Genomic DNA, 20588 nt, shown 5'->3' with positions numbered 1-20588 from the left:
ATAAGTCCCTGTATGTAAAGCAATTAAAAACCTTTAAAAATAGTCATAAATCTCTACAATTGAATTAAAAAGTACTTATCTGGAATCTTATTTTTCTACATATGTAAGAAGATCTTGTTCTTTTCTGCCCTCCTAAGCTAAAAGGACGTATTTTCAATGAAAATTTAATGCAAATACTTACCGCTTTTTAGCCTAGGAGGGCAGTTTTTATTATTGGGGGTTTATAGGTACATAAATGTATGTTTACTTCTAGTGTTTATTTTAGTTTATTTGTAGGTAAATTTATAATTTTTATAAATTTTACGTGATTATTCTGTTTCTGGAGACATATATTTTTATTAAGCTATTAGAGAATGGCAGTTACTTTTGACGTTTAGTCCTATCCGCTACTTTGGATGCTGACTGTACACTTTTATTTGAAAAACAAGTATGGATGTACTTACAAGCGACATTTTTCCGTTAATGCCACGTTGATGCCAAACTGAAATTGAGAGTCACGTTCGTCACTAGCATAATAAAGTCTGAGTACTTACCTTTATTTTCGTGGATCGTAGGCCAGTTAATGTTTGACGTGGCAAAGTTGGGCGGGAAATTATGATAGGTAAGCGGAGTACCTACTAACCCAGGAAAATTAGCAAGTTTTTAACCTTTTTTTTTAAGGTGCGGCGGGTACCAGACTTTGACCATAATTTGTGACTTTTATATTGCTTTAAGACAATGGGTCCCATACAGACATTTGATCCTCAAAACAAACCTGATCGATTGATACCATTCATAAAACATTGTTAAAATCGGCCGGGTCTCTGTATCCATTTTTAACTAAAATATGTATCGTATTTGTTTTATGCGACGATATCCTTTGATCTCCATTTTCCTTTCAGCATTAAATTACCGTGCAAATACTCTGTCTTTTAGCCTCTCATTCAGGTAAACATGTTTGTTCCAGATACAGTGTTATCCTGACGATATCAACCAACGCTTCTGACGGATTCGCATTAATTAACGGTAAGTTTACATGTTATATTTAGCTTTTAATTTACATATTTATTATAAATGTAATAGACTTGTCGTGAATCAAGTTTGAAAAATGTATGGAAATTTTAGGACACTTTTTTTCTCCTATAAGGATGAAAAAGCTCGAGAACCTGACTAGAAATAACACAAAAGTGGCAAAAAGGTCACAATATATAAAATGGCAAAAAATAAAAGAATCGCTCTAATAACCGAATGACCATTCGCACAGAGTGACGGCGCAATTCGGGAAATTTAGAGTTTCACTAGATATGAAATAGTAAAGATACGTGACGTTCGACGGCAAAAGGCACCTTATGGCGGCTGGCGCTTACGCTATTATTAACGCCGCTCCAATACTCAGCCGGGGCAAGGGTACCTTTTGCCGTGGAACGTCACATATCTGTACTATTTCATATCTAGTGAATATCTAATTCATTTCCCGAGTCGCGCCGTGAGATAAATGTCGATAATATCGCTATTGGTGGGAGAACGAGGCTGGGGAAAGCTGAAAGCGATATCCGGCGCTGGCGGCGAGCTACTAGTAATATCAGACTTTGCTAATACCAAAAAGAATAGATAGTATAGAGTTATCAATGTTATCAAATGTATATATAGGTATGGATAAATGATTTTATTATTTTTATATCATTTTGATCCATGTTCATTCACTGATATCTATGTGTTAAAATTGTTAAATATGAAACGGTGTCGTCACGCCATCTAGCCGAGGATAGGCTAAAGGTGTGTGCGGCATCTATTCGAGAATGACTTTTACTTGAATTCCGAGGCACGTTTTTTCCTTAGACTTTATTCGTCTTATACGAAGTTACATATGTCTTTGCTAATACCCTATAATAAATGTAGCAATATTTATAACTGTATATAAAGTACCAGCTAATAATAACGATATTTATTATTATAACCGTTATATTCTTCTACTCAAAAACGTCTTTGTAAATAAATGCGAAACGTTTTGAAGTTCTTGTCACTTGCCTTTTATATGTAGTATAATATATACCTACACTTAAGCGGTTCATTATTTTAATGTACAGTCGAAGTCAAAAATATGTTTACACTTTTGCACCTTACTCCTTTGTAATAAGGCAAAAATTGTAAACATATCTTTGACGTCGACTGTACAAACTATCAGTCATATTAATTTGATGTTGTACAAAATTACATACAGATGTTGTTGCTAAGTAATACCTAGTTTTTATGTAATAAAACAAGACAATCATTTAGAATTGTCAAAATACAGTCCATATATAATACATATAATCTCAAAGTTCATGTAAATCAAACTATATACTTAAGTTTTTAGAGCTTATATGATCTGTGGCTCCGCACACAAAACTGTTCGCGGAGCTCTTATGGGATCACTGCGGTCTTCTAATTTCTAATATCTAACTTGAACTTGAACAATACTGATCCAAATGTCATTTGCTTGTACACAAACTCTGTTTTGTGGTGCTTTTATGTGTAGGCGTTTCCAGGACAAGAATACAATCACACGTAGAAACTTACTCAATCTCACTGCTCGATTACCCCTGACTTCCTTAATTTAAACGAGATATTAAGGAGTTCTTAGTAATTCCAAAGAGAATAGAGACTAGAGGAATATTGTCAAAGTAAATTATGTAATCAGTACATTTACTGCCATCTTTCGACACAAATGATTAACACTTTTAGAACGCCATTTGACTTTGATCCTTATTTTTTCACTGATATGTGTTAAATTTGTTAAATGTCAAAAAGTATCGCCATCTACTCGAGGTTAGGCCAAAGGGGTGTCATTCTGAATCCCTAACAACGTTTGTCCTAAAGTCACTTGTCCTAACTGGTTTGTCCTAATGGGCACATGCCCTAACGATTAATTGTCATATCGATTATTTTCCATAATGGAAGGTTCTGAAAAATGGTTAGGTTTTAGAACTTGTTGCCACAAAAGTAGGTTAGGTTAGGGTTAGAACCCTCGCAAAAAAGAAAATATGCTTAATAACATTAGGATAGGTTAAGTTAGGTTAGGGAAAACAAAATTAGGGTTTTTAGTGTGTTATCATTATGACAAACAATATTAGGGAATGCAAAGATAGGAGAGAAGACTTTAGGGATTCAGATATAGATCCGGCCAAAGGTATGGTGCCACCTTTTCGAGCGATGGCGCCATACCTTTGGCCTAATTTAACTCATATCGGTGAAAAGATAAGGATCAAAGTCAAATGGCGTTCTAAAAGTGTTAATCATTTGTGTCGAAAGATGGCAGTAAATGTACTGACTACATACCTAATTTACTTTGATAATATTCCACTATCTCAAATTCTCTTTGGTAATTCGTTACAAGTTCAGTACACAAACACGTTCAGTCAACGATAGATGAAGTAATCCCTGCCTACTCGTGTGTAACGCGAGACTAGTGATGGGTAATAACTTGTGAATTTCCAAAGTGCTATTTGTAGGTACTTTAATTTCATGTAAGTTACTGATGAAAGGCGATCTTCACAATGGCGCCGGGCAACAATGGCAACTGGATGCGATGTGATATCACGCTTGAGATTTTAATAAGACTATTCATGTGTAATATTTAATCTATATTGGGTATCGAATAATTCGTCAATTTCAAATAAGACTTGTGTGGCTAAGGAGGTACCATGGCAAAGTTGTAATATGTATAAAGCATTTTTAAATGTTTTTTTTTTATATTTCAGAGTACGTAAGTTACCCCCAAATTTTCCCATAAAGTAAGAAATAAACAGTTTTGATTTACTGAGAGTGTTAGTGATTAGTAGTTGCTATATCTGTTCCAAATTTTAGGTAGGTGTCTACGTTAAATGGCTCTAGAAAAACGCATTTAACGAATTTGCAAGGCCGAAGTTTAAAAAAATGCGTTTTAGTAAATAAAGCTCGAGAATATTTAAAGAACATCGAAAAAATATATTTTCTAAACAAAACAATAAACCCATTTATCATTGATTAATTCTTTGGAGAGGATGATGGTGCGAATTAGATTGCTATAAAAAGATGGAGACCAATCGAACTCCTCAAATAAAACCGTACAAGTAGAGGTCACATAATAAAAAAACAGCACAATCGCCCCTTATATTGCACTTCAATAAAATAAATCCATCGGTACTGTATTTCCTTTTCGATCCTCTTTCTCAAGTGAATCATACGGATGTTATTTGATTTTTTTTTGGTCGAATCATGATTTTCACGTTTTATAGCTTATGATTCAAAAAAATTAAAGCCATTGCTGCCTTCTAAAGGAGCTATTAACGGCGCGCTTCGGGAAATGAATTAGAGATTCACTACCTAGATATGAAATAGTCGTGGCACGTCACATATCTTGACTATTTCATATCTAATGAATCTCTAATTCATTTCCCGAATCGCGCCGTAAGTCAAAAATGGGATGAGCGTTTTCGACAGATCATTAGAGAGATATAATGAAAGAGCCAAATGCTGTACTTGACCGCTCGTATATAACGTAGGGTGGTAAAGGTGCAGTTATCGTTAAGCGGAGCGAGTAGACAAAAAATTTAGATAGGTAAGCATTTACGATCAATTATTAGAGTCCAATACATTGTATCTGTAGTTATTTGTATGTCGTAGTTACAGTGTATTATTGGATTCACAGGGTACCTACTAGCTACTAGAGAGAGAGGTATAATGAACGAACCAAATGGTGTACTTGACCGCTTGTATTTAAAGTACGGTAAAGGTGGAGTCTTAGTTGAGCGAGAGGAGCGATTGTACAATGTACTGGTCATTGCCTTGCTTGCGTAAACTATAGTCACATTTGTGACTACAACTCTATCAGGCCTAGAGGACTTGACAAGGACAGTCGCCTTTCTTGACTCACCACGTTTATCGTTTATTCACTTTATTATCTCCGGTAGTTTCCTGAACATTTTTATTGCCTTACCCAAGCATGGAGGACAGCACAAGGGCGACGCGCAAATGGTTAACTCATCTTTACGAGCGACTCACTGACTGCCCGCATTCGCCCGCAAATCCTCGCTTGCTGGAAGAATCCGCTATAGAGGTACCTATATGCATGACTCCTGCTGCCTTACCAAAGGCTGGGAGACGGCACAAAGGCGGCCGGCCCTCAGACGGTTGACTCATCTTTACGAGCGGCTCACTGACTGCCCGCATTCATCCGCCAATCAAAGGTGGAAGAAGTCGCTATGTGAATAACTCGAGCCTTACCCAAGCCTGGAAGACGACACAAAGGCGGCCCTGAGACGGTTGACTCATGGTTTACGAGAGGCTCACTCATCATCATCAGAATTTAAGAGCTATGCTCTTGTCGGTGGAGTAATCGCCACTCTTCTTTTTTCTGGGCCAGCCTTTTAACTCCCTCGTACGACACGACAGAAACTCTATCTTTTATTTGGCTGAGATATGTGAGCCTGGGCCTTCCTCTGCGTCTTTTCCCCTCAATCTTGCCCTCCAGGATGTTTAAAAAGAATCTGTCGTGCCGTATCAGGTGGCCAACCATCTTGCCCCTTCTGTTAGCTACTGTGTCTAACAGGCATCTTTTCTCTCCTGCCATGCTCAGAACCTCCTCGTTCGTCTTCCTTTCTGTCCAGCTAATCCTTAGCATCCTCCGCCAACACCACATTTCAAAGGCCTCTAATCGCTCTCTGTCCCGTTGTGTCAGTGTCCACGTCTCGCACGCATATAAAGCAATGCTCCAGATATACACCTTTACTAAGCGTTTTTTCACATTCTTCGAGATGTGTGCTTTGAGGAGGTGTTTTTTGCTACTGAATGCTTTTTTAGCCATTGCAATCCTCTGCTTGATGTCCGCCGTGCATCTGGAGTCATTGGTAATAATACTTCCTAGGTACTTATATTGTTGAACTTGTTCTATTGCTGTGTTCTGTAGTAATATTGGATTGTGTAAAGATCGGTGTTTAGAGATGGTCAGAATTTTGGTTTTCTTGCAGTTTATTTTGAGTCCAAATTGTGTGAAAATATCATTCATTTTTGAAACTAATAACTGTAGTTTGGAGTTATTTTCGGCAAAAGCCGCAATGTCGTCAGCAAATCGGATAAATTGAATTTTCTCCCCATTAAATGTAACTCCCCCTAAATCTGACTCTACAATTTCTTCAATGGCATGTTCTATGAAAATGTTGAATATTAGCGGTGAGAGTGGACACCCCTGTCTTACTCCTTGGTTTATCTTGGCTTTCTCTCTCTCTTCTCCCATTTCAATAATTGACTCTTGATTTTTGTATAGTTGGTATATAATCTTTCTATCTCTGTAATCGAGTCCAACATCACGGAGGATACCCATCATTTTTTCCAGTTGACCTTGTCAAAAGCCTTCTCCAAATCTATAAAAGCTATGTGAGTGTCTAGGTTGAGATCTAGTCGCCTGTCTACTAATAGTCTAAGTGCTGAAATGGCCTCTCTGGTCCCTTTATTTTGTCTGAACCCATATTGATCCGGTCCCAGATGGTTTTCAGCTATTGGTCGTAATCTGTTCTGAATGATTTTAACTAGAATTTTTGAAGCTTGTGAAATGAGACTTAAGGTCCGATGCTCTTCACATTTAAGAGTGTTAAGTTTTTTGGGCAGTGCAACTGTTTTAGTAATTAGAAAATCTGTTGGTAATTGTCCTGTGATATATATGTTCTCTATTAATTTGAAAATTTCTTGTGTCATGGGTTCACATACAACGTATTTAATCATTTCTATATAGACACGATCGTCCCCCGCTGCTTTGCCATTTTGGATACTATTCAAGGCTTTGACAAACTCTTCTTTCAGGATAGGTGGACCTAACTCATCCTTTTCTACTAATTCCTCTTCTTCCATATCATCTTCGTTCAATCCCTCCCCCTTATAAAGTTCTTCTATGTACCTTTTCCATCTTTTGACTATATCACCGTTGTTTATTAAAATATTACCCTGTTCGTCTAAAATAGTTTTACTTCTTGTAGTGTGTTTTTTATCTAAAGATCTAATAATATTATATGCTTTGTCCATCTGACCCTTTCGCATATATTCATCAATTGTTTCACATACTTTTAATGTATCCTTTTCCTTACACTCTCGGCATTTACTTGTAATTTTATTGGATAGTCTTTTATATTCACTCACACTATTTTCATCGCATTTATTCCGGAGTTTTCTTCTTTCAATCATCAAATCTAAAACTTCCTGGGTTAGCCAGTGTTTCCTTGGTACAATTTTCTGCATTTTCAAACATTCTTCGGCTGAGGATGTTAAAATGCCTCTCACTATTCCCCACTTATCATTGACACTAACACTATCATACATATTTGTTATATTCTTATATTCATCTAGTTTATTACCTACTTTATTACTAAATTGCACTCTAATATTGCTATCCTTATCATTAAGTTTCTTGAGATAAAGATTGAGAGATTGAGAGGCTCACTAACTGCCCGCAAATCATCGATTGCTGTAACCCGCTATATGTATGACTCCAGCTTTACCCAAACCTAGAGGACGGGACAAGGGCGGCCCTCAGACGGTTGAGTCACCCGCTTTACGAGCGACTCACTGACTGCCCGCATTCGCCCGCAAATCCGTTTACACATGCACCCTACTTCTGTTCGAACACACGTTTTTATCATTGCATTAATTCGCCGAAATTGTAGGTATATAGCACAATCGAATGAGGACAAAGTCTGTAGATAACTTTTTTTTGACATTTTGTACCATAGAGAAGTATTTAGTTTAGTTTAGTAGTAGTTGAAAAGTGAAAATAATGAATAAGTAGGCAACTAATTAACGCAGGTAATACGATCGAGTATGTGCACCTGGCTTATCGAACAACAACATGACTTCAAACGAAAAATAATATGCAATTTCGAGTTTTAGTACCCATCTCACTGAATTTACGACATAATCAAAACGAAGCAACTGAAAATAAGTAGTAAAGCATAAATAAATGCTTTGGCAATTAAACACCAAACGTCAAGTAAAAATGAAAAATACAGGAAAAAATAAGTTCTGATCGATCTCAAGAAAGAATCACTTAACTAATAACTATACCTAATAGTTTGGCTGGGCGTATCACCCAATAATAGAACCATAAAAATCTGTAACTATTTTCTCAGTAAGTAAGATAAAGGGCGAAATAAATATGTAATACCTACTTATACACTACCTTAATGTCTAGGCAATCAAATTGTGTAAGTACACATATTTTTGGCTCTTTGTCCGTGTCGATACTGTAGAACTTGACTGTATATTAGTAGATTATTTTATATTTCTTCTTGTGGCAGAAATGGTTGGACACCTTAAGAATCTTCAAGACTGAAAAATACTGGCAGCTTAAATAAACGGTTTTAAAAATGCAAAAGGCAAAGTAAAAAGTAAAAACTTACGCGTAAGTACTGGCACATTGACGGCGCCATTTTTCACGTGCAACGAGAGGCGTCAAGGTCGCGTGTGACGTCACGGCGACGCTCAACGACCTCCCCAATTGCCGCCGGTGCTGCGTTCAACTCCATAAAATAAAAGCTGCGTTCGACTGATTTTTGGGTTCGATAGTTTCAGCTCATGCGGTAACGCTGCAAACAGAAGAGAACCTTTTTCATTTTATTATTCTTTTCTTTTTTTGGGGGTGGACTGCCTATGAAATACCTACGCGGAGAGTTTCGTCGAAGTAGTGATTTCAAATTTATCACTCGATTTGATTATGCAGATTGTTAATTAAACTACCTACATACCTACCTATAGTTCGTTTTTTTTAGCATTAGAAAAAAGGTAAACAATCTTTTTCGTAGTCTTTTTCTAATGCTAAAAAAACGAACCATAGTTAGGTAATAATTTTACTTTGCTTAGTTACCTATTATTTGTAAACCCTGTACAGGTATGTAAATTACATGTCAGCTTTGTTTTTTTTGTGTTTACTTTATTGTAGTTAGTCTAGTCGGTACAGCTAGGCTGTATGCTAATATGTATTTGATTACCAAAATTCCAAATTTACGTACAACGTCTGTGGCGTGTAAGTAGCGTGTTTACCTTTTTGCAATCGTGTAATATTATTTTATTAAACAGAATAAGTATGCAAATAATAAACTAAGATCGGAGCTACGAAAGCTCGGTGTAGGTTTTTGTAAACTTATTCCAATGTATTGTGAGGAGTGACAATTTTTATTTTTTTTAAATATAATATATGACATTCTTACACAGATTGACTAAATCCCACAGTAAGCTTAAGAATGCTTGTGTTGTGGGTACTCAGACAATGATATATATAATATATAAATACATAGAAAACAACCATGACTCAGGAACAAATATCTATGTCAACACACAAATAAATGCCCTTACTGGGATTCGAACCCAGGACCATTGGCTTCACAGGCAGCGTGACCCACTATAATAGGCCAGACCGGTCGTCAAATTATTATATTTAATTCAGAAGCAAACAAAAAGGCAAGGCTTATTTAGTACTTTAAAATCCGGACTTCGCAATAAAGGATGACACGCTAGACCGGGTCGGGGCCGGGCCGGAGCTTCCGGCGCTTCGTTTTCTATGGAAGGCACCACGTGGTCACCGATCAGCCGTCGTAGAAAATGACGTGTTGGACGCCTTGGCCTGGGCACGGCCCGGTCTAGCGTGAGTCATCCTTAATAGGTATGATAACGTACATTATGTAATCTAGGAATGATTTGTTTTATGTAGGTTACTAATAATTCGTTAATTATTTTGGGTATCTAATAATTATTTTACCTATAAGATCCTTCTTAAACTGACATCTATTTTTACTCTTATTTACATTTTAAATAAAAACGTGGACATTTATAAATTAACACCAAATTATTTAGTCATTTTATACAATTTGGCACATGTAGGCTGCGTGGGCGCCCGTCTGTCATGCGCGTCTGTCAAGTGTCATGTGGACGGATTCGTTTATTGGGAACTTGGGAACGTTCGGGACAATGCAACGCCAAAAATGTCAAATAAATACGCGAACTATTTCAACACGCCGCTTGGTTTGACATTGATAACCAACTTTTTACAAGGAATGTCATTTATGTCTTATTCTCTCGCATATTAATCTTTTATCTAGGCATAGACAATTAGACATGAGTGACAGCATACCTAACAGTATATCCAGCCAAGTTTATAGAAAAATCAGTGCGTATATTGATGTTATAGACCGGGAGATAGTGACACATTTTACTGGGTCATTTGTACCAGTATGGCGGTTCGTCAGGGGTCTACGTAAAGAACGAAATAAAAATGATGGTCATAGCGCTGGTACCAGCGGCCCAATCGCGTGGGCGTTAGTCGAACGTGTCGGATAAAATACGAGTGTCGAACGATTTGTTCCACAAAAATCCTCGTATTATTCGATATTCCATAAAAAAGAAGTAGACGGTAGCGTAATGCCATACTTCTCCGGTGTGACTTACAGCCCGCCATACTGAGGCGAACACATTAATTAAAAAAAAACAATTCAACCATTTGTGCCAAGCTAATTTTTGCACAGGTGATCATCGTCGAGCAGCCATTCATGGACATCACCATGCCATACTTTTCGGATGGTTCCAAATGGCCGCCATACCGCCGCAAAGGAGTTAATTTTTTTTTTATTGCTAAACGATTTGTACCATCTTGTAATTTTTTTTCAAGACTCTCTGTGTGATCATAAATGGAAATCTCATAATGCCATACCTGTAGGAGGTGGCAAATGTGTACAATATTTTTTTTTTATTTCAAGTATGGTGCCCCTTTTTCCCCCTATTAGACGTATGGCAAATATAATAATGGTCACATTGCATCATATAATTTCCAAAAATCCAAATGCCATACTGGTACAAATCGTCAAAAAATTGTTTTTAGTTTTAAGTCTTGGCTTAAGTCTCACAGTCGTCCGCCCCGTAGTTATAATCTGAAATATATTTTTTTAGGTACAATTGTATCCAAACAAACAGAATATGATGATGCCATGCTGTAAAAATTATTTTACGTATACATAGTCGTATTTTTGAAACGTGTCGATTAAATAAGTTTTTCAAGTATGGCAGCACTTTATCCCCCTACTATAAGTATGGCAATTATAATAACGGTCACATTTTATCAAATACTTTCCAAAAATTTAAATGCAATACTGGTACAAATCGTTTAACAAAAAAAAAAAATTAACTCCCTTGCGGCGGTATGGCGGCCATTTGGAACCGTCCGAAGAGTATGGCATGGTGATGTCCATGAATGGCTGCTCGACGATGATCACCTGTGCAAAAATTAGCTTGGCACAAATGGTTGAATTGTTTTTTTTTTAAGTAATGTGTTCGCCTCAGTATGGCGGGCTGTAAGTCACACCGGAGAAGTATGGCATTACGCTACCGCCTACTTCTTTTTTATGGACTATCGGAAAATACGAGGATTTTTGTGGAACAAATCGTTCGACACTCGTATTTTATCCGACACGTTCGACTAAAGCCCACGCGATTGGGCCGCCGGTACCAGCGCTATGACCATCATTTTTCTTTCCTTCATTACATGCTTAGACCCCTGACGAACCGCCATACTGGTACAAATGACCCAGTAAAATGTGTCACTATCTCCCGGTCTATTATAACTAATCTACTTCTAAACTAAATAGTCATACAAACTTAAATTGTAAGCATGCTGTCTAACGTACAGATTTGAAATAAGGTGAAGACTATATTCATAAAGGCGCCCGCGAGAAGATTAGGTACCATCTGTTTCTAAATGGTCATAATATTTTCTAACAACTTTCTTTTCTTTTACCTTTTTGACAAGTTGCAAGAATCTTTCATTTTTACTTGTTTGTTAACAAAGATTATGTCAAATCCGCACAAAATAAAGTAGAATGTAGCCCAATTGCCTATACCATTGATAAATCGTATAGGTAATTGAACTCACTTCACACGTTTCACACATAAATCATTGTAAGTTAACTTAGCATGCTTGACCATGCTTGGTTGTCATGTTTTTATATAAGTAAGTACTGGTAGGTTCCATTAATATACCTACCAATAGCTACGAGAGTATATATAAAGGGGCTCGTCTTCATACTCAGATTACCTACCAGTTCGCCGGTAATCTGTGGGCTCCTTTATATAAAACGGTTAGTTGAATGAAGTTAACTTTAAGGCTGTGTCCTTTTCACTTTATGTGAAGACATTTTATATGAAGCTGATATTTATTCATATAAGTAACAATAATCATAGGTACCTCGTAGCATTGCCGGAAATGTGTCCTTAAAACATCATGCTTCACAGAAGTCTTCTGGGGGAGCAATATGCATTTACAACATTGGAAGTCTAAGGCCCTCGGGAATGCAATATTCAGCCTGCAGACGTATTATGATTGTGCTGATCGCGGATGGCATGGCTTGATATAGCACTCTTCTCTAAAGTGGAGGTCACAGAGAATGACGTCAATTTTTCTTAAAAGTCATACAATCGAATAGACTAATAAAACCTGACACGTTTTCAGTTTCGCTTGTCAAACCTGTCAAGTTTTCGATTTTTCAGAATTTTCTCATTAAACGAAAGAACACAGGAAATTGAATCAATAATTAACTAAATCATATTACCTATTATAATCATATTATTACAATCTCGAAGGGTAGGATGACACCTGTCATCTCCATATAATTTATAACCTAACAACGCCAAATCTCGCACAATTGTATGGAAATGACAGGTGTCATCCTACCCTTCGGGTTTGAAAAATATAAGATGGAATTAAGATCGCCCACAGGTATATCATAGACATCATAGTAGAGAGTTGTTTAATGCCATAGTCACGTCAGTCGGAGGTGGGCAGTAAATCTGCGCGAGCCGCGGCGAATATTGATGCGATTAATCATACCTTACTCTTGCCCATATGCCGACTTTTCACTCACTATCTTAGAGTCCTTTGACTTACACGAAAAAAAAAGATTTAATGTATTTCTTAGTACGGTCATGTGGGTTAAGAAAATCATAGTTTATTTGGTACTGGAACTTGGTATTTTAAAACGTTCACTACAACTTCATTTCAAGTTGTACCTACACAACACTTTTTTTCACATTTGGGATTTTTTTACTTATGTTATTTCAAACTCTTTCGATCCTAATATGAGAAACAAAATTTCATCGTTTCTATTGGTTTTCTTTTTTCGTAAGTAAATAAAATATTGGGGCACTTTTTTATCCTATTAGGATTCTGAGTAGAAGTAACATAAACATGTCCAAATAAAAAAAATGTATACTACTTAAAATAATATGACCCAGACAAACGGATCCCTAGTAAAAGGCGTTCGTAGCAAACTTGTTCTAATCATCGACTCCACTCCATAGCGCACGCGACAGCAAGGTATCGTCTTGGGTCGTCCCATTCGTTTTTCGTCAAGTTCTTAAATGACCCCTATTCTGCTTTCGTCACTCATTCTACATTGAAAGCCACCGACGATTGTGTTGAATGTAGAATGAGTGACGAAAGTAGAATAGGACTAATTTAAGAACTTGACGAAAAACGAATGGGACGACCAAAGACGATTCCGACAGCAATGTAATATTTATTTAAACAGCCTCATGTCATTGTACTCATCATCGGCGATGATTTATCACTGTTTTCCATCATTCGTTCATGGTGGGTGGTGGAAATAAACGTTTATGGTATGCCTTATACTATTCACAATAGAACACAATTAAAAATTTGGATAGGTATTTAATTATTTATGCAAACGATAAACACAAATATACTATTACCATTTGTAACAACTCAGTTATAATAATATTTACATAGTTTAATATTTACGTAGTTTCAGTACAAAAAAATCATGAGTATTCCAAATACTATCATCATCTTTCATCAACATTTTTACTAATTTTATTACCCCATAGAATCTAAATATGTGCCTAAGGTCGTTTAGTGATGGCAGCCGTGGCTACGGCCTCGTTCTAGCCGCAGCCAGTTTCAAATTGATTACTTTGTTTACGATAAAAGTTGCCAGCTCGACAACGCTAGTCTAGAGTTAAGTACCGTATGAAAAATTTATCTTTTTTCAATTAAGAAAATCTGTGTCACTGGCATGTATTTAAGGCGACTTCAAAAATTTATAATAAGTAATATACTCTGGCAAGCCAGCTTTTTGGTGCAAAATATAAAAAATGTAAGCTCCATGGATAGATCTCTCATACAAATTTTGAATTTTGCGCCTATTTCTATTTCTACTGACAGAGTGGCCTGGCCTGAGTATGTTTTTTAATTTAGTTTGGCTGGCCAAACTTGATAAAAACTATACTAGTACTGAAATCAATTAACCTAAGACCACAAGAGTTTCATATATATGGGATCCTATTTCAAAGCAATCCTACAATTATGATCATCTACGCCAAATGTGTTAAAACTGCTGTTATTTAATTAACCTATGATAGTGTATGATCATATGATCATTTATATGATAGTCTAATTGGGGCCTAAGAAAAAGATACCATGATTAGGTATCAAATGAACCCAATAGTCTTAGAAAAACTATAATCGTGCGTAATTGTAGTACATAATTATCATTATCTTGTTATTGGCAGCATTTTCAAAATAAATCTGAAGTGATTTTTAATTCGGGTAGTTAAATCACATTCAGTAGGTACCTTTATATGTAGCTTGGAAAAAGCTAGGTGCTAGACACCTAGAGCAGAGGTCGGCAACAGGCGGCCCGCGAACCTCCCTGGCTATTTTGTATGTAATATTGACAAACGATAAAGTCATAAATATTAACAAAGTGCGGCCCGCGTCAACTTCGTTAACTACTATATGGCCCTTGGCTGCTAAAAGGTTGCCGACCGCTGAACTAGAGCACATCAGTCACTGATTTAAGAGTCAAATCAACCTGCCGCCAAAAGCCGCTCCCATATAATCATAGTTGCGATCTCATTTTAAAACGACATGCTTAAATAACGTGAAAGGGTGTAGCAGGATAAGCCTTCAAAAATTGCCCCCAAAGCTTTGAGTTCAAAACTACTACCAGTTGATGCCCCGTCAAATGAAAATAATCCACACCAATTTTTAACCCTCTACTGCCGCCTGGAACCCCGTGACATTCATTTAACCCTAAAAAGTTTTTATTTTTTTTTCTCAAAAAGTATAAAACGGACAATTATGAAATTTTTCATAAATGTTGATGTCATCTATACAAACTATCAAAAAAAAAACTAACTCTCTACTTACTTATTTTCCTAGAAAAAAACCTAAATAAAAAAATAAAACACCCTGTATATCAGTTCAAGCTCGTCGTACTATCACCATTTTTGTACTAATTATTAACCAACTACCTATCTACATAATATATAAGTTTCATGTAAATAACAAAGGTGGAACAGTGTGAAAATATAAGTATTGTTCATGCCTACATGGTACGCATGTAGGCATGTAACACGCTTACCTAACTTACGATGACGATATTTAAAAAAAAATATCGGCCCGCCTAACGGGACGCCATTCGTTATTGATTTTTTTAATTTGCAAAGGAGGATGAATGAAACTCATTAATACTTATTCGTGCAAGTATTTTTATTTATATATTTTTAGTAACGTAACATAAGTGTTACTCCATGACAACAAACTAACTATAAGATGCTAACTACTAACATAAAATACAGCCTGTATTTAGTCTTCATCGCTGTTTTCATTTATTACAGTCAGATTATCTACAAAACAATCAAATATATTTGTGAGAATTTCTGCTGGCTTTATAATTCTAGATATATATCTAGCATAGTAAATCACTGCAGCAATATGTGAGCAACAGCCTGCAGTTCGGTTTCCATTCGGGCAAGTGCAGTAATGGTCGGTGATGCTTGCGTAATTGTTTTGATTGGGAATGTAACGAATGAAAATATGATAAGTCTTTTTATTTATATGTCGCGATTTGATATGAATTCTTAGAATTTCATTTTCCTTTAAATACTCTATGTTAATTGACCCGTCCGGATTCTGTAGTTCCGCTAAGTAGCATATTGATTGTTTTAATTGATATGAACCTCCGAAGAATATATGCAAATCATCCTGTGTCAGCTCTGGAAAGTCCAATAGGTCATTGCTTGATATGTTTTTAAAGATAGTTTTCTTTCTTATCCATCCATTTTCCTCAACTAACTGTGCCATGTTATTAACTGTCATGTCAGATTTAGTTTTTAAATGTGTTATTATTGCATCAGTGTTATTTGTGTCACTAAGCAATCTCCTTCCGTATTTATTATTTAAAAAACAAGCAATTCTACATAATGAGCCGATATTTGGTAATATTTTATTGTCGACTTTATGATCGAGTAAACGATATTTTTGTTTTATTATCCCGTGAACAGATTCCACTACCCATCTTACTTTAGTTACAACCCGCGATTTGTTAGCTTCAGTAGTGTCAAGCTGTGCTCTGTTTCCTTTTAAGGCAGGCATTAACACGTTCAGTCCCTTACCCTCCAAATCATTTACTATATCTCGGAAACCGCGGTCAACTACTACTATATCACCGGGTTTCAATAGCTTGGATAAACCGTTTTTATCAGACATTATTTTTTTCATTATCGATGCATCGTTCAAGTTAGCGTTGAATGGTCCAACCATATCTATCACATACCCATCAGTTGTGCATATTGTAAAGGGTTTACACAGAGGAGTTTTTTTTTGTCCGGAATAAGATTTTTTCTGATATATATTATTAGAACTTTTCTGATGTCTAATGTACGTGCCATCACATATAATAATAAGCTGCTCATTACTAGCATCAAGTATTTTTTTTGCTACCTCACTAGTTCGAGACTGTATTATTTCTCTGGTGGTTGAATATATTCCGAAATATGATGGAAGAACTTTTTTTTCAAAGGCTGTTTTAACTGAAGTCACATACTCAGAGACTAATTGATGATACTCTAATCCAAGAATGGAGGCCAATAGTTCGTCACTATTTCCCGTCCTAAGTTTCATTAAGACGAAACGGGAGCTGAGCTAAAAGTCAATTTTGAGATTTCAAGCTGAATATACCCGTCGCTCTGACGGGGCGTGAGAGACTGTATTTGTGTGTGTAATGCACGCACACAGATGCGTACGCTTGCACCCGCGCGCGCCTCATTGCCGACAATTTGCAATGTTATTTTTCGTGCGTTACTGCCACGAGGCGTTCACTTATTACTTACTGTGTTGCGATTGAATTTTTTGACCCGGCTTACGTTTACGGAACTCGATAATCTTTCTACTACTGTGACTTGGCTTTGTTTACTTGACTTTGCTGATCAGCTTATTGTTTTGGACTCCGTGAGTTGTGGTTACCTATTGGACCGCACGCAATTCATCTACCTTTATTCAAGTAATTAAGCGTAATTAGCCGAAACCTTTATAAGAGTGTAATTCATAAGAAGTACATAAGATATAATTTATGTACTGGTTTGCTGTTAGCTTTTAATTGTATCACTTTACATATATGTTACTCAAATAACTAACACGGTTACACTGTTGTAAGAACATTATTTTTCAGGTAGGCCTTATTATACCTACTATAGGCCTTATTACCTCCTAGTACCTTAGTAGTAGTAGTACTACTACGGAAATTGATTCAAAGACTCAAGACTGACTTAAGTGGCAGTAGGGTGTAGGGTTTTTTCTAGGCTTAATGAGTTCGCTGAAGCTTATTTTTTATACTTAGCGCACAGAACCACTAGTTTAACAGTATCAGCTCTAACCACATGTCACCATTTTGTCCTTTACGTAACAAACTCAGGGGCCCAGAATATCCGATGTACCTATCAAATCAAGGTTCTGTATCAAATAAGGCCCGGTTATTATAGTTCGTTATTTTTTAGCATTAGAAAGAAGGTAAACAATCATGACGTGTCTTTTTATTAATAATTATTGAAAAACGCTTTCAAAAATTAGTTTATATTACTTATGAAAGCAAAAGAATATAAAAAAGTATATGATTAATACATACATACATACATACATACAATCACGCCTATTTCCCGGAGGGGTAGGCAGAGACCACGGATTTCCACTTGCTACGATCCTGACATACCACTTTCGCTTCCTTCACATTCATAACATTCCTCATACACGCTCGCCGGTTTAGGGTGCTCTTGCTCATTAATATGATTAATATGATTTATAATTCTAACATATTTGCTATGACTTATTTTTCAATGGTAATTTTTAATAAGACATGTCAAAATCTGTTACCTTAATGCAAAAAAAACGAACTTTAAGCGTGCTAACTTTCAAAATTTTAATTTTTTATAAGATTTAGTATAAGTAGATGGGCAAAAATTTTGCGTCCATGTCCACCAGTGAGTAAGTGATTGAGATACCTAAACATTTAACTTTATAATGTAAAATGATATAATTTACTAACCTACTCGTTTAATTTCAGGTAGGTTGAATAAGGAACCAAGTAACCATGGGGAGGAGCAGTATTTACTAACATTTTCTTTTTGGGTCTTCAGAGTGTATCGTTTCCTTTTTTTTGCACATATTACACTTAAATATATATTCTCTGTGTAAACCCTTACGTCTTTCAATGACAAAGGCAAGATCAGCAAATGTACAATTTGTATGATCGTGCCTGATATTTGAGATCACAGAAAATAAATATTTTAAATCCACTATTCTGCGACCTTCTAAAATTTTGTTTTATCATGATTCATGATCAAAAAGCTCGGATTCAATAGTCATATCAAACGTCGATTATGCAGTTGATGATGAGCTTGCATTTTCTACCATTGGTGCTGCAAATGCATCAACCGGTGGCGATAAACTTTGCCCTCTTGTAAAACAAATTACTATTGTGATTGTGTCCAGCAAAAGGCCAAAATTCGGTTTACTTTCCTGTTTAAAATATTACTAATTTATTCATATTTCAGATTAGGTACATAGGTAACTGTCTGAATGTTACAATGCCAGCTGGCAAATTCTATCACATTTGTTTGTTTGGTAGTCATGGTAACATTCACTTACATTGATATCCTTATTAAGATCTGTATCTTATTATCCAGACCTTAAAATATTGCCACCGTTGCCCTTTAAAAAAATACTGTTTAAATAATTGGCTACTCAAACAATGCTTCTATAGTATAAATAATGACTACACAAAAATGGGTAGTATTGTATATAATGCACGAAATAAGGCCCGATTCTTAAGCGGGTTTAAATTTTGAGGCCATGTCCGCTAATACTATGGACAAAATATCAAGTTTAATAAACACAAAAAAAAACATTGATGGGCCTTATTTTATAATTTAGGCCTTACTTTGTAATTTAAAGTAGAGTTAGGCCAAGAAAAATCTATAGCGATTTTGATAGAACACGCAGTGCAAGTATTATTTCAAACGTCGCTTCTATGAAATCATGACATATAAATAACACTTGCACTGCGTGTGCTATCAAAATTGCTGTAGACTTTTCTTGGTCTGACTCTAAAATATTCTTTATTACACCACAAACATAAAAACAAATTTAAAAAAAACCGGCGAAGTGCAAGTCGGACTCGCACACGAAGGGTTCCGTACCATTATTTATAAAAACGGTCACCCATCCAAGTACTGACCCCGCCCGACGTTGCTTAACTTCGGTCAAAAATCACGTTTGTTGTATGGGAGGCCCCACTAAAAATTTTATTTTATCCTGTTTTTAGTATTTGTTGTTATAGCGGCAACAGAAATAAATCATCTGTGAAAATTTCAACTGTCTAGCTATCACGGTTCGTGAGATACAGCCTGGTGACAGACGGACGGACGGACAGCGGAATCTTAGTAATAGGGTCCCGTGTTTTACCCTTTGGGTACGGAACCCTAAAACCGATTTACAATGTAGATAAAGGTAGCAACAGGCGGTCTTATCGCTGTTAGTTCTTATTCTTCGTTTGGTTAGCATTAGAGTGAAGGTGACTTGTCTTTTTTAAGCATGCAATCGTATAATTATTTAGCTTTTTTTGTAATAGTTATGTACTTAGTGGTTAATATTAGTATTTACTATTTTTTTTTTCAATAATGCTTAAAAACGAAGTATAGACATGACAACCAAATATTAACGCCATTGTAGGGCAGGCTATACAGAACATGAATCATTAGTACTGTCACGCTCCGTGATTGTTGAGCCATTTAGGGTTCTAGCTAAATTGGACATTCCATAGAGCACGAGTATGGAACAACCAATTCAGCTAGGACCCTAAATTGCTCGACAATTACGAAGCGTGCCTGTAGGTACCTAAAAATTTTGTTAACCCATTTTAACCATGCAATAAAATATTTTTGATTTTGATTTCTAATTTGAAATATTAGAATCAAAAAGTTCATAATAGATTGTATATCATAACTACAAAAATGTGTTCCCTACTCTCAACCCAAAACCCCTTGTATCTTAGGATCTAGATATTTTGCACACAAGACGGTTTATCGATAACTTCTTACATCACTAGATTATCGACATTAAATGTCGACTATTGCCCATCACTTTTCTGGCTGTGTACGTATTTAGAAACTTGACTCCGCCCCTAAAATTAGTGCGATAGGGACAACTGCAGCTGAGGCGAAAAATCCTGCGTAAAAATTACAAAAATCGAGGTTTCGTAGTCCTC

At 36.1% G+C, this 20588-nt stretch overlaps 1 protein-coding gene across 1 annotated transcript; it reads right to left on the bottom strand.

Moving 5' to 3' along the window:
* Window positions 1–15634: 15634 nt before the first annotated feature.
* On the bottom strand, window positions 15635–16951 carry LOC134793052 (uncharacterized). Its single transcript, XM_063764575.1, has one exon. The coding sequence runs from the start codon at window positions 16949–16951 to the stop codon at window positions 15635–15637; it is 1317 nt and encodes a 438-aa protein (XP_063620645.1).
* Between the last annotated feature and the right edge of the window lie 3637 nt (window positions 16952–20588).

The sequence above is a fragment of the Cydia splendana genome, chromosome 8, assembly GCF_910591565.1.
Source record: "Cydia splendana chromosome 8, ilCydSple1.2, whole genome shotgun sequence".
In the NCBI taxonomy this organism is placed as follows: domain Eukaryota; kingdom Metazoa; phylum Arthropoda; class Insecta; order Lepidoptera; family Tortricidae; genus Cydia; species Cydia splendana.
The sequence above is the reverse complement of the archived record's forward strand: the minus strand, read 5'-3'. Positions and strand labels throughout refer to the sequence as shown.